The sequence below is a fragment of the Venturia canescens genome, chromosome 5, assembly GCF_019457755.1.
Source record: "Venturia canescens isolate UGA chromosome 5, ASM1945775v1, whole genome shotgun sequence".
NCBI classification, from domain to species: Eukaryota; Metazoa; Arthropoda; class Insecta; order Hymenoptera; family Ichneumonidae; genus Venturia; species Venturia canescens.
The window spans coordinates 13,230,356-13,246,022 of record NC_057425.1 but is presented as its reverse complement, the minus strand read 5'-3'; the positions used below and the strand labels follow the sequence as shown (position 1 = coordinate 13,246,022).

Sequence of the window (15,667 nt, the reverse complement as noted above, 5' to 3'; positions counted from 1 at the left end):
TCTGCTTCAATTTCCCTAAGTCTAAAATAAATCCTGAGAAAGAGTGCGAGTGAATTCGAACGTGTTTATTTATCAAATTTCGGGAGTAACGAACGACTTGCGTCCGTGTAGATACTTTTATAAAAGGCATACGATGTGCAGCGAGAAAGTCGCACGATGCCATTCACGATTTAACAATTCAGAAAACATGTTTTTCGCGTCGGCTGCGTAATGGCACGGATATCAAATGTTTACTTGAGCTTCGGGTCGACGTATTTTATGAGAGAAATTTTAATAATGAAGCGCGAATTTTGTGGATTAATCCCTAAATGAAATCACTGTTACGAAATCAAACGAGAAAGTGAAAATTCTCGGAAATTCGTGAATAAAAGTCACGTTTTTTTCATCCACTTGCAATACTCGCTTTTGCAATATGTTCGAGATTGGGACGAAAAAATTTATAAAAGAGCCATTAAAAATTCTTTCGACGAAACCATTGTGATCCCTTAAAAACTGGAATTATCAGAAAAAAATTCTATAAAAACTAAACACTGAAACTTAATTTTCTGACATCACTTCCTGACGAAATTCCCAGCATTTTGCAGCATTCGTCCGTCCCCAATAATGGTGTTGCAGATTCAACAGAGTTAAGGTAACTCCTGTACTGCATGCTAGTCAAATGAGTGCTAAATTTTCAAAACGCTTTTAGACCAAGTTCAACCTACCGATTAAATTTATTGTTAGTAGATATGCATTCAAGCATATTTTATTAACGTGAAAAAATATTTAAAATGATAGTTTTGCAAAACTATCAACTGACAGATGCAAATTTCCATGATGACACATTTTCACAGGTATTTTTCAAACAATCATCTGTATTTTTTAACCGATTTTATTGCACCAAGTCTCATTTTTTTCCTCAACTCATCCTCTACGAATTCACCACGTACATTTTCCTTTAAACTCATTCCTGAGAGAAATTATGAATGAAAAAGTTTTTTCACTTAATGAACAATTAGCTGCAACAGTAAAACCATCAAGTTAAAAAACAACTACATGGTGGATTCATAAAGGACCAGTTGACGAACAAAATGAGACTTGTTGCAATAAAATCGATGAAAAAACGCAGACAATTCTTTGAAAAATACCAGTGAAAATGTGTCAGCGTGGAAATTTGTATTTATCAGTTGATGGTTTTGCAAACCTAGAGGTTTTAATATTTTTACATGTTAATAAGATAAGCCGTAATACAAATTCACTAACAATGCATTTAATCGGTACGTTAAACTTGGTCTAAAAGCGTTTTGAAAATGGTTGTGTCTACTCGTCCGGATATTTATCGAAAATGAGGCCATATTTTTTCTGTTTATACTTTCTTTGAATATAACGGTATAAAATGTACATATCCGGACGAATAATTACAAGTGATTCGTCCGGATATGGAATACATAATGGTACAATATATCCGGACGAATAATCGTACGGTATTCATCCGGATATCTCAATTATGCTCGTTTTCGTATACATCCGAATGAATAATCATACGTAAATCTTCCGGATATTGAATGATACATAATGGTATTGTGTCTTTCTGTGCAGAATCGTTGGGCGAGTTCGAAACGTATTTTCTTTGGAGTAAACTTTGTGTCTCTTGAACGTGGGACGAAATAATTGTGTTAAAAAATTATACCGAAATAATCGAAAATTTGATGAAGTGATGATTCATTTAAAATTTTAATAGTCGTTCTCGGGGGGCGAAGCCCCCAGAGTCCCCCGCTGAGGGCTCTGCCCCCAGACCTCCGTCGCCCGCGTTTAAATCACTTACGGGTGTTTAGCATCAAACGTAGTATAGGGATGGACGTGGCTCAAGCCAGATTTCGATAAAATGTCCTCGCGCTCAATCGTTCCCACGACAATGTATCGTCGCGCCAAAACGTACTGCTTCCAATGAAATTGGTTGTACATATCCGAACGAATACCGTACAATTATTCATCCGGACACACGTTATGAACAATTATGTATTCAATATCCGGACGAATACTGTACGTTTATTCGTCCGGAAACGTTGCACTTCATATATTCGATATCCGGACGAATTACTTACGATCATTCGTCCGGATACGTACGAAACCATCATTAGTAGATATCCGGATGAATACCGTACAATTATTCGTCTGGATATGTACTGCACACTGGTATCGTCGTGTATCCGGATGAATACGCACGGTTAATTAAGGAGTTTCGGTACAGGCGATACAATGTTGCCATGCTAAACCATGCTAAAAACATAAAAAATTTCAAAAAGTTTAGAATTTTATAAAATTTGGTGAACATATTCTTTAATGCCAAATTTGCCAATACAAATTTTTTAAGATTTTTCTTCTACACAGTTATCGAGTAATTGATCACTAAAGTTTACGTGTATAAGCATAGCGTTTCCATATATATAGGTATACATTCCGGGCATAAAAAATCTGCTTTAATACGTAATTACTCGATAACTAAGTAGAAGAAAATTTTGAAAAAATTTGTGTTTTCGCACTTGATGTTGAAGAACAATATCACCAAATTTGATCAATTTCTTAATATTTTGACTTCTGTACCGAAACTCCTTAATCCGGATATATAACGAATAAAAGAAAGTATCTGTAACGTAGGTATAACCAGATACAGTATGCTAACCTATACTCTTTCCGGACGAATAACCGTCGCGTATTCCTCCGTACTCCGGACGAGTAGCCACAGCCGATTTTTGGAGCGTTTCGACCGCGACTAATGAAGTTTGTATAATAATAAAATAATTTATAAATATTGTTGATCAAGAGCGTTTGACCTCGTTATGTCCCCCCCCCCAAGGAAGGAAATTTCTTTCAAGGTCTCAACTAATTTTACTATTCGTAGATTTATTTTCTAGAAATAAAATTTGTGCTCTGGAAAATCGGCCGAAGGGGAAAAAAATGACGAAAAAAAATCCAGGACATGGTGAAAAAAAAATTTGCAAAGAAACTTCGGAAGTGATTATGAAGGTATTTAGCAAATCAATAAAAAATATATTTTTCAATGATTTTGTTAATTACAATAAATTATAAGAATTTTATCATAATGTTGCATTCCATTTGATCAAAAACTCGATGCATTATCAGCACTTTCATCAATTATTTAAGGAGTTATAAAAAAATATGAGAGAACCGGTCGATTGAACTCTTCGCTCATTTTTTATCTTCCCCTCAATGAATGTCGTGGGAGACATTGTTCATTAAATTAGTTTCATGATCGCTGATCTGGGGACGAGACTCGTAAGTACAAATCGTTACTCCATGGCGATGGGCTGGGCTCCATTCGCCTTTCAATCCTATGTAGTCTATTCGCGTACGGTCGTTCGCAGCATTACCCGAAAAGTAAATAGTCAGATGATGGACCGATGAAAATTTTACAACCCTGAAAAATGATGCGTCATTAACGAATGCGAATAAATTAAACAGTCCAAAAAAATACAACTGAGAAGCAGAAATTCGGAAAAAATTAGTTCCATGAAAGTTTTTGACGCTGCTTGCAGAGACGAAACAGCAAATGCTTCGATTTTTTTCCTCTTAACCACATCTGTTTCATGTTACCATTTTTTCAAGACAGAAAAGAACGACGTTATCATATTTTTTCGAGACCTCTAATTATGAGAAGCTTTCAATTTTTTTTTCTATTTTCGATGTAATAAAATTGGAGCAACAGACATTAGGGAGATCGAAGATTAGATTAGATTAGAGAATAAAAGTTTTCATTTCAGACATTCTTTGTGATAGGTTCTTGGAGTGGTATTTGGAAATTGAATCTTGCAATTATGTATCGACCGTGGAAACAATTCGCAGCTTCATTTCCGGTCAAAGTTTTTCCATCTGTACTCAATATACATTGACATTGTGAGATAGACCCACGTGTCAATGAATCTCGTATGTAGACTGTTGTATTTTGAAAAGTCAACTCGCGCGCGCGCGTGTGTGTGTGTGTGTGTGTGTGTGTGTGCAGTTTTTGGCGACTTTGCAAACTGGCAAACTCGCACTCTCTCCATTCATTTAAAAATAATTCATGAATATCGGGAACGATTTCAGCTACACTTTGTAACGTCGGACACGAAACGATATTTCATTTGTTTAATGTAATGAGAAAAGCAGATTGAGGGAAAAAGCAGCAGGCACGAATTTTCTGATAAAATTGTGGTGCCATTAGCTCGAGGAATTTTCTCAGTGACCTTGACACAGTTTCCATCGAGGATAATCTCTGATAATCGTGAAACGTACTTTATTGGATATTCGACCACTCCAATTTGGTCGTCAGCGAGTTCGAATTCCTGGTCGCACGCTGTTGCAGCCTCGTCGAAGCTCATTTTCGGACGATTCTTAAACCTTCGATTAGGGAAAATATGTGTCGAGTTTTATCACGAGTAAAAGTGAAATATTCATTTTTCTCAAAATCATTTTTTCAGGGGCTCACTTCCATTTGAATTTTTTATCGTAATTTTATATGCATCAAAATTCAAAACGAAAATTCAAAGAATTTCACTAGTAAAAAAATTGGAATGTTCTTTAAAAATCTGGTGAGCTTTGAAAATATTTAGGACCCTTTTACAGTTTCATATGACGTGGATGCGATCCATCAGGTCCGCCAACTACGATTATTCCCTTCAGTTTCACATTGCCGGTGAATCTACAAAAGCGATAAGACATTTTTTAATGTATACAATAGCCGACAAGAGTAGATATAAATTGAAAATAATTCAAGATATTTCTCACGGTATATTGAACAGCAATTCGTCGTCGTCGTCGCTCTCTACAAACTGCAAATGGAAAAATTGTACTTCTTTCCAAAATAAACATTAAAATTAAGTCTGTTCTGTCGTCATTCATGAAGCATAAAGCCAAAAAAAAAATAATACCCAAATATGTGTGATTTCTGAATTGTGTTTGAGGATAGCGTTTTTATTTACTGCTTATTATAATAACTAGGAAATATACAAATATTCCTGTTTTATTACTTGTTTAAAGTTGAGTAAAATTTGCTTTTTTGCAGAATTTATTGAGAATAATTATCTTAAACTATTTTTCTTATACTCGCAACTTGTTGACATCGACTTTAGGTTTTCTGAGTTACATGCAACGTCATAGCAAACTAATCGGAAACACAGAATATCAATGACTAAACAGCAATTCACGTGTGAGAAAACTACTACATAAAAAGGATGATCAAAGTATAGTCAAGAACCAGACCTTGTCTCTGTTGAGACGTTCTTCCCATGGTTTGAAGACCATCACTCCAGACCCATCTTCGCGTTCATTGAGGCACTCGACATCATCTCTATTTATTTTCTGATACAAAGTGTACTGTACCCCAATTTCGCAGTCGTGCGAATGGTCGCCGTTGCAACTGCAATTTGACTCCATCCTTTTTTTTTCACTTGTTACGTTAACCTGAAAACAAAAGAATTTATACAAATTCTTCTGACAATAACAAAGAATAGTCTTCCATTATGGGGAAAAATCGTAGATTCTTGCACCAAATCTGTTCAAACTCAAGCCCAATATAATGAAAATAAGCCAGTAAAAGACGTACTCTTTCTATTTAGTCAGAGTGAAAATAATTTTTCGAAATTTTAGCCAGTGTTGTCATAAACGCCGAACTAACCATGCGATTACTTTGGAACTGTGATTCTATTATTCTCTGTCATGCCGGGATGATGGATGATACACACGATACGCTATATTAACTATATATAAATGAAGACGGGATTGTGTGTGCGAGGGGAATGTAGCAGTCGTTATCGACAGCAAATAATGCAGTTAACGCAAAACCATTGTTATCATCTCGCGAGAAATAATGCTGAGAGAGATGTGGTCTAAAGAGAAAAAATCGTCAGTTGATATTAGTTCGAACAGTTATAATTTTAATTTCCTGGTACAAAATTGTGCAGTTCTCTTTCGTCAACAATGCAGAAGTGGAAAGGTTATAAATTTTTTTTACTCGACAGAATCAAGCTTCATTTGAATAATTAACGACACTAAAAAACACAATTAGATTCATACAGTATACTTTTTATTTATTTACATTAAATGTTCCTGTAACAATGATTTTTCCAGATAGTAATAATAATAATAATAATAATAATAATCGTATTCGCAGTACTAAATAGAAACTACAAGTATTTCCCGAATTGAAAGTTTCTTCATAACTCTGCATCAATCACTGTCGCGATAACGTACGCAAGCATATATCTTCGGACTGTTTTCTTTTTTTTGTCTTTTTCAAAAATTTACTTTTTCTGAAATCGTTTTTGGTTGTTCTCTGTTACTGAAAAACATACAATAGTCAGTATACGCAATGTCGAGGTCACATGATTTACAACGCAGATTAATGTCCGTCTTCAACGTGACAAATGGCGCATATCTTTGGCAAATTAATTTTTCGCCTGACTTTGCTGAACGCGAGTTCGTGTCTGTCGCTTTTGTCGTTGTTGTTCCATTAACCGGTTCGATATATTAATCACTGTTTACAGAATCACACTTACAAAATTTCAATTCACAATACAGCATACACCTAACAGAAAGCAGATCATTTTCATCTGTGATATTCCTTATATACCTAAGTATGCTAACGCGCCTGTACATATATCATGTGTTTTCAGTATTTTCTTTTGTTTCATTTTTTCATCAAAGTTTGTCTCCCTATTCTAAGAGATTTCACTCATTAATCGAGTTTTAAAAATGTGTTTTTTTTTTTTTTTATTCCATTTGCCTCCTTCGCGTGATAAATAGTTATTTCGTCGATTTTTTTGTTCTCTCGTTTCTCGGCTCTTCTCTGTAATAATATTGGGTAATCGCAGAAATGATAATCGATAGCTGGACGATATTTAACACGATTCTTCAGTTCGGAATAAGGCTCGTGGTGTTGTTTTTTTTCCAATTTTTTTCCTTCGTCTCCATCTCAAAGCATATTTGATGAATTCAACACTTTTTAACGTACAAAATGATGTTGGGGTTAGGTTGCGCGCGGTTCAACGTAAATATATACGCATGTTCGAGAAGTTTTGATCTTGAATCAACGGAAAGGCAGAGTCTAATAAAAATGACCGCGATTCATTTCTTAAGGAAATATTCGTCGCAGAAGTGACATGTACATATTTATATATATTGCACAAGCTTCATCGAATAATCGATACTCTACGGAAGTCCTGCGGAGTGAATTTCGAGTCGACGAGTCTAATTTTCTCAAAGTCTATCGACGAGTTTTTCATGGTCAAGTGATTTTGTTGACAAACGTCAGTACCGTTCACAACCGCTGAAGTTATTTTTCCGTGCATTGCGATACTCAACAAAAAAAGTACCTAATTTTGTTGGAAGCAAAAGTCAATCCAGATGTTTTATTTTGTGTTCTACGGGACGAGTCCAATGCACTTTGAGTCTGTTTCTGTCCGTAATAACAATACGAATCAAAGAGGGCGTTTTCGTAAACTTTGATTTTAAAAAATTCATTGAAAGACAATTTTTAAATAAACAAAGAATGCGAGTATTTTCGACTCGGAATTTCGTTCAGAGTAGGAATTCGTAGGATCGTTTATTCGCCTTGAAAAAGCTTGTAAATAAATATATATTCATATATACACGAAAACACATTGATAGTGGACAGAAAAGACAATATTTTAACGTGATAATTTGCCTCGCAACGACGAAGATTCTCGTGCCAAGTTTTGACATAAAAAAGACAGGAGATGTGCATTATAGATATATTAGTTTATAGTCGCGATATCAAAAACCAAAGTATACGCGAGTGCCTTGAAATATATATAAAAAAAAGGCATTTATATATTGAATGAATCCCTAGTTTTTTTTCTATAAATATTAAGTCGTGTCCAAAAAATGTAGATTTGCCAAAAATGACGTTCGCGAGAATATTTTCATGTCGATAAATGGACGATGAAAAATAGCACGAAATTTCAGTTTAAAAAAATCTCCATTGTGAACAAAACATTTGATTGGTAAATAAAAGTAGGATTTGACGAAACGTGAAATATTATATTGAATAAAAACAATGCGATTCTCCTGTAACTACATTCTCTCCGGTAAGCAAAAGCTTATTTTTCTAGATTAGGCCCAATTCCGACGAACGATTGAGTTTCGAGAAGTGATCTATAACGCCCGAAATAAATACTGGCGCAGTAGCTAAAAGAACGAACTTGAACGTATTATTTTGGATCTTTGACAGAGTACAATTTTTCTTAATTTTTTTTTCTCAACTCCGTCATGCAACATTTTTCGTGGTTGATTTCATCGGTTTTACACGCGTACCGAAATACCTCTGAGGAAAATAATTTCCTTTCTACTTCCTTTTTCATTTATAATATCATACAAGACACTACCGTTTGTTTTTAATTTTTTATAAAGAGGCTTCGTGCACCATTCGCATTTCTTAGAATTCATGGAATTGTTCTCTCAGATGAAATATGATAAGTTTGATGAACAACGAATCGCTATGATTCGCTTTAGAAAAGCTTATAAATGAAATGGAAGGATTTATGAATCTTGCCGCAGCTTCTGCCTCAAGTCTTTTACTTTTTGCACATCCTAGTCAGACTCGTGCTGCATTCGGATTCTTATCATTTTTATCCCTTTTCAATTATTATCATTATTATTAGTTCTTAATGACGATCAATGTGGGCAGCAGTGTTTGAAGGATGTGTGTTTATGTGTTCGTGTTCCTGGCTGGGTATAAACGTTCCTTTCGCTTTTACTATTAATATTTTCGGTGTAAATCATATATATATATCATATATAAATCATATATGTATATATATATATATATATGTGTATCAGTAAATATGATTTGGTGGGGCCTATATACAGACAAAATAGTTGGTCTAGCACGAACAAGTGTCCTTGCCTCCCGGCTGCTCGCTCGAGACTCCTTGTAAATTGGTACGACCCGGCTGATTCGGATTGTGTTGAACTCCTGATTCAGCTGCGTTCAGATCCAAACTGTTTGGAATATAAAAAAAACATCATTTTGCGTCCCCACCTAAATGTCTGTTTTGATTTATCTTTTTATTTGGATGTTATGGATATCGATGGAAAAAACTGTGAAGAATCAATGGGTTTTAAAGATCGATTCGAAAGAATGGGAAACACAAAAAATTCAGCAGATTTTTTAATATAAAATGCAGTCGGGGATAAAAATTCAATGAAACTCTGACTCACCGTCCATCTCGGACACTTTGGAATATCTTCTTGGCTGTGTCTAAAAATGCCTCTTCTACGTTGTGTCCCCTTGAAAATAAAATGAATATTAAATATACAGTTGTGAAGAATCAGGGAAACCTGATGGGTAAATTCGTGTCGTTGTTGTGCGATTGAAAAAACTAATGGAAGAATCAAATATATGGAAATGTCGAACGTTTCTTTAAGTTGTATGTACTCGACGTGATGCTGAAACAAATGAAATAAAAAATTCTTACGTTTTCGCGCTCGCCTCGACGAACATGAGACCGTTCTCGTCAGCAAATTTCTTTGCTTCCTCGTATGTAACATCGCGCTGATCTTCTAAATCACTCTTGTTACCGATCATAAATATCACCTTCGAGGACACAGAAATGAGAGGGAAAATTTTATAAATTCAATCGATAATTCTGTCATTCCAAATAAAAGTCTATTATAATCGAAATATACACAAAAATACCATGCTTTGCACGAATTATCGTGAAAATTTATTTCTGTACTTACAGTGCTGGGATTTGTAAGATTCCTAGTATCAGCAAGCCAGCTGCTGAGATGATTGTATGTCGACCGACGAGTAATATCATAGACCATTAATGCACCAGCAGCGCCTCGATAGTATGACCTCGTTACTGCTCTGAACCGTTCCTGTCCTGCAGTGTCCCAAATCTGTAGTTTGATTTTCTGTCCGGCAACCTCAATAATCCTAGTCCCAAATTCAACGCCGATTGTGTGGGGACAATCCGCCATAACTGCAACCAACATTTCTATCCAGTTAAGTTCATCTTAATAATGTATTTACACTGAAATTTTGACAGACTATTTTAGAATTAAATTTCTAGTTTTGTAACGTGGGAAGGCATAGAAATTTATTCGAATTCTGTCTTAAAAATTGACTCGACATCTTTTGCAGTTCCTACTCCAAGTTCAAAAGCAACAACTTTGTGACGTTGATTTCATCAAATATTTCTATTCACTTATTCGTTCATTCATTATTAATAGTATTGACAGATTTTTTTTGACACCCAATAAGGCAAAGCATTACTTTGATTACATCCAATGTCATACCCATTCATGATTTGGAATCAGGAATTTTGTAAAAGAGCCGGAAAAAATATAATTTATTTATTTACTTACACTTTTTTTCCGTAAACTGATGGAGTAGGCAGGATTTGCCTACTCCCATGTCTCCTATGATGATATATTTAAAAATGTATGAGTAATTGTACGGCCCCGCAGACATTTTGAATCTGTAACGTAAATATTAGTGACGATAACAACAAGCCGGCTAAACAAAATGGAAAATCTGTAAAGAGTATATTCGTCATGTATATTTTCTTAGACAGCTTTTCGTCAGTTTATTTTTGAAAATTTTATTCCGCCACAAAAATCCAATTTTTTCAATTTTTTTAAGAGCTGAAACAATTTTAAATTCCAAGAGAATAATATATGAAAAATAACTTCAGCCATGTTCTTCACAAAAATTGTACGATTCCATGTGGCATGACTCATGGGAAATCGCGATTAACAGTAAGAATTAATCATACTGTGACACCCAAAGAAGTAGGAGGATAATTTGCTGTTGCCCAGACCATGACGAGTGTATATGTGTGTGTGTAGTGTATGTACACTGGTGAATTTTTTTTTTTACTGATTTTATGGTTAAAATATATCAATCGATCGTTATAACGATAAATTCGATCGTAAAAAATGCTACGAGTAGAAGCTGAAACGCGAGAGAGAAAAATCCATAAGTAGTAACATGTCAAATAAATGTGAATATAAACTTGCGACACGTACCTTTATGTGCTTCTAATGAGGCTCCAAACGAAAGGATGAAACTCGTCGCAATAAACGCGTTGACAAGTCGTAAAAAAATTCAGTACGAGGCAAATATCACTTTACTTTTCCATGGAATGTCTCAGGGGGGTGTTGTTCCGTTTTTAATAAAGTAATTTGTTGAACAACTTGTATATCCACCACGCAATATGGCAGATGATTCTATATTTTTTTTCTTTTTCTATTTCTCTCTTTCACTCTCCTGTTCTCCGTTAGCTGACACGGGCTCCTAACAACGATGGCGGCGTATAAACGTCAAGCCACCTGTCAACTAACTTTAATATTCACGAAAAATCTCTCACGTTCGACAACTTCCTTACAACTGACAAATTGTTATTATTCGATGTTGTTGCTTAATCTGGATATACAATCAACACAACAGGGACACTTTTGGACGCGATACAGGCTACGGGACAGAACGACGTAGCAGTAGTAGTCATGAGAAATCATAAATGGCGCCAAATACAAATATTACCCTAGGCAAAATGTTGAAATTGAGCTGACGATTGCGATAATTACGCTGAGTTGTAGCGTCAAAGATTTCATATGATCTAAAAGAAAAAATAGGCCAACGTATCAGTGAAGAAAATTTTATTTTTTTTCTATTTCCACAGAGATTTTATGAAAGATGAAATTTCAACAAGCTCGTGTGAACTCCATGATGCGTTGCTGGTGCTGCGCGACGTCACATCCGGTTGCGCACGATATCGATATATACATACGATGTTTATGTATGGATCGTCATTTGTTCAAAGTTGACAATTGTGAATGAATGCTTCGCATTGTTAAAAGTAAAAAAACACGATGATGTATGATGCTTCGAGTTTTAATGCAACACGATATACGTGTGATATTGGTTTCTACGCGCGTAATGATCTTTTCTAAGTCTTCAATGTCACCTATACATTTATGCGGCTTGAGAAAACCAATTATAAGGATCAGAAATAGAATATTCTTCTAATTATCGTAATAAAAAGTGAAAAAATAATTGACAGGTCATGGCATGTATGACGATAAGAATGAGAAAACACACACACTCACACAAACTAGTAATATATTCACACACATAAGTTTCTCTCTTGGAATACTGACCGGAAACAAGACAATTTTCAGAAGATAAGAATGAAAATTTTATGTGAATATATATATATGCATGAGTGATATTAATGAGGTCACGTCTTGGCTCGTCTCATAGTAATATTGATTCAACAGCAAAAATTGGAAACTCGATGGTCAAAAGAAATATATAGAGGGTTGGTGGGGAGGGGGGAAGGAGGAGGAGGAGGAGAGATACGTATTTTTATTTTTAACGTAGTGGCAATAGTGATTTTGGTGAAATTTCTTCTTGGTAGAAGCGACACAGCGGCGTGCGAGTGCAGCACTGCGCGGGCAACCAGCCGTCACTCCGTTTCCGTTATCTTTAGACGCACAAGAGAGAGAGACGAGGTTGCCACGGGAAAAAAGAAATATATATACATACATATAAACACGTATATACTCATATATAGAATATATACGTGTAACGCGACCTTAAATAACGGATAAGAAATCTGGTCATGAAATAAAATCACATTTATTCCGGCGATATACAATGAAACACTCGCCGTTGAGGTTATATCGCCGGTACGTGCGCGTCGACATTTAGTGACTTAAAAAAAATGGGAGTGTAGAAAGCAAGAAAAAAAAAAAACAATGCCGAGAAAGATGCTGGACCGAGGACGGTGCCGAACGAGTCCTTCCAGTAACGCGGAGTGTCGATTGTGATTTTGGAGTTTTAAGTGTCTTTTTCTTTTATTTTCTATTTTTTGTCCCCTCCCTCCGAATCGCCGAACAAAAGAAGTCGCGTTGTGTCTGTGCAAATGTGAGTGAGTGTTTTTCGTAAATTTATATCATTATTATTATTATTATCATTATTATTATTACTACCGTCGCACTATTATTATGGTGACGAGCATTATGAATGGAATTCAACGTGTTTAGGAAATAACGAAAAGTTCGTAAGGTGATTTAAAACGGCATGCTTTTTTTAACATTTTTTTTGTTCGTTCGAACTGATCGATTGAATTTGAGTTTCGTCCGTTTGTCTCTTTGCCTCGGGGGGGCCCCGTCATGTTATGTCAACGTAACCCTGCGGCAGCACTGCCGCCTCTTTAGTAATTAACCAAACAAAATGGACACCCCGAGATAACGATTAAACGAAATAAACCCCTCGTGTGTGAGAGTGTGTACATTCTCGATGTTTTTGTTTTATAAATGGAATTGACGGTGAAATGGGAACGAAGCGTGGTGAAACGTGAGTAAATTTGAAACAATGAAGGAATCAAGCGACATTTAATATTGACCTTAAAAAAATTCGCTTGATTTTTTTTTAATGGGGTTAAGACTGGCAGGCTTTTCGATTGATAGTTGCAAGTTTTAACGTCATCTGCCCGACGTTCACATTGTCCCATCCTTTTTTTTGTTTCAACGAGAACCCAAACAAATGCCAAGATGAGACAAACCAATATTTTTAGAGTTTCAGCACCTAGTATTATTCTCTTTGCTCGTTGTGTACCAGGTGCTCTTTCCTCCATTTCGCCATTGTCGAGAGGGACCGATGCTTTCGTCATCTATTCTCGTTCTCATCAGCCATTTCTCGATGTGTATTTTTTCTGCATGTATTTATACCTTTTTCGTGTGTGTGTGTGTGTGTGTGTGTGTGTGTGTGTGTGTGTGTGTGTGTGTGTGTGTGTGTCGAGTGTTCTGTGTGCGCGCGCGTATTTGTGTGGCTATGTTTTTTTCACGCGTTTAAAGTTCGCATCTACGAAAAAATTTCGAGCGTATTCCCATTTTCGTTGCGAAAAGCAGCGTCCGCGAACTGACCATTTTTTAAATTCATTTTTCATTCGTTATTCGGCATGAATTCGAGAACTTTCCTCTAAAAACAACAACACTCGAATGCAAATCGTTCAATTCGAATAGCGATTCATTGATTCTTCCTATGAAAAAAAAAAATACTACTACATCATTAATCAAAATACACCAAAAGAATACTCGTGCAGGTCGATTGTAAATTGGAAATTATTGATTACCGAAATCTCTCGTATAAATATAAACACCGGAATAATTCATACATGTCCAGGTCGAATTTTTTTTTCCCCCGGAATTTGTGAACACCGGCGTAATTGGAAGGAGAAAAATCAATTGTGCTGATCGGCAATGAACATCCCGGGAATTTCATTCGATATACGTTCGTTGGAGATTGTGGATAATAAATTCTTCGAAATCGTTGAAGCAGGAACTTGTCGCTTGGAAAAGACAACATTTAACCACCCGTTTTTATGCTCGCGTACGATTCGTTCACAAAAAATGTCAGCATGCCGTAACTTTGTGCTTTTAATTCCTGTTTTATATTTATTTTTATTTTTTTCGTTTTCGTTCAACGTACGTACATACTGCATTGGTATTTATTCCGTTGCTGCACTGTTTCATACACGCATACACACTTACGAAGGCGAGATTGTCTCTTTTTCGCACACTTGGAAGATCCGCGAGAATACACAGGACGCTATTGGTTAATCAAGTATCCTGCGGCTCAATGCCGCTTTATAAGGTAAAATCTGATTGGTTCTCATTCTGGTGTAATTCGGGACTCCGCCTTGCTACCACCAATTGCATAGAGTTTGTCTTCAAAACTCAGCCGATACAGAATATATACTCTGTGTTGTATACTGTTGCAAAATTACATCTCTCGGAATCTTGCCTTCCGTATGTACGTACACGTATGTATATAATGTGTATGCACACATGGAGGAAATTTCGTAAATATGTCGGTGATCGTTGCATCCGTGTTTACGATGCTCAACGATAATTTTTTCCGATGATATTATTTGGGGGAAAAATGGTACGAAAGTTTTATCGAATGAGAATTCAAGGGTGAGGAATGCGAGAAATTTGACAGCTCGTCGAGTCTGTAAATGAAAATGGTTGAAAAACTTTGCCGACGTTGCGAACGTAATTTTCATTTGATTTCGTACGCGTTTGGATATTCGTTCATTCACGCTACACATTCGTGACTTTCTTTATACAAAGGACTCCTCGGGTCACCGAAAGAATCGAGAGGGAGGGAAGAAGGGAGAGAGAGAGAAGAAAGGAGACTCGAACCCTTCGTTTATCCAAATCCCTGCCGAGTAACGGCGCGCGGTTTTTCGTTTACTATACCTTGAGGATTAGCCAGATTTTCTGAAAAACTTATCCCTCGATCCAGCCCTCCGGTCGCAGCGATTTTAGCCAATTTTCATTGAGGATTTATCTCGGACGGTAATGCGCACGGTCGGCTGAATATATTTCGAGAAACTAAGACGTAAAACGCATTTTCATTTCGCACTTCAAACCGCCCGATCCATGTGTTAAAGGTTAAAATAAAAAACGATCCTTGTACTTTCGTGAATGTTTTCGAGCGTAGGTTCTTCCTATTAGTGAAAAACTGACAGCTCGAGTTCCGACGTTTGGAATATCTCGAAAATCGGAAGAACAACTAACCGTCATCGAACTCGAAATTCAGAATCTATAGAGAGAGAAAAAACAAAATGAAAGGAATTGGAAGAACGAGAGCACT

At 36.1% G+C, this 15,667-nt stretch overlaps 3 protein-coding genes across 8 annotated transcripts in view; 1 reads left to right on the top strand and 2 right to left on the bottom strand.

Moving 5' to 3' along the window:
- Positions 1-3,009: 3,009 nt before the first annotated feature.
- Positions 3,010-15,549, bottom strand: LOC122410887 (PITH domain-containing protein GA19395). 3 transcript variants are annotated; one of them, XM_043419348.1, is made up of 6 exons: positions 15,271-15,549; positions 5,239-5,439; positions 4,765-4,808; positions 4,601-4,678; positions 4,273-4,377; positions 3,010-3,418 (listed from the first exon to the last, which is right to left on the bottom strand). In XM_043419348.1, exons 2-6 carry the CDS (start codon positions 5,410-5,412, stop codon positions 3,208-3,210), a joined length of 612 nt encoding a protein of 203 aa, XP_043275283.1. In that variant the 5' UTR covers positions 5,413-5,439; positions 15,271-15,549; the 3' UTR covers positions 3,010-3,207. The 3 variants fall into 3 exon arrangements, with proteins under 3 accessions (XP_043275283.1, XP_043275281.1, XP_043275282.1); XM_043419346.1 differs by lacking the exon at positions 15,271-15,549 and adding an exon at positions 5,654-5,746; XM_043419347.1 differs by lacking the exon at positions 15,271-15,549 and adding an exon at positions 5,582-5,741.
- Positions 6,721-10,475, bottom strand: Rab14 (RAS oncogene family member Rab14). The gene is made up of 5 exons (XM_043419345.1): positions 10,369-10,475; positions 9,739-9,983; positions 9,474-9,592; positions 9,217-9,285; positions 6,721-8,997 (listed from the first exon to the last, which is right to left on the bottom strand). The coding sequence occupies exons 1-5, from the start codon at positions 10,472-10,474 to the stop codon at positions 8,880-8,882; spliced, it is 657 nt and encodes a 218-aa protein (XP_043275280.1). The 5' UTR covers position 10,475; the 3' UTR covers positions 6,721-8,879.
- kis (kismet) overlaps positions 12,478-15,667 on the top strand; it is a 31,779-nt gene continuing 28,589 nt past the window's right edge. For 2 of the 4 annotated variants that reach the window (XM_043419338.1, XM_043419333.1), the window contains exon 1: positions 12,478-13,363. The gene's annotated coding sequence lies outside the window, so the exon portion shown is untranslated. The remainder of the gene's footprint in view (positions 13,364-15,667) is intronic. The other 2 variants (XM_043419334.1, XM_043419337.1) reach the window with 2 other exon arrangements.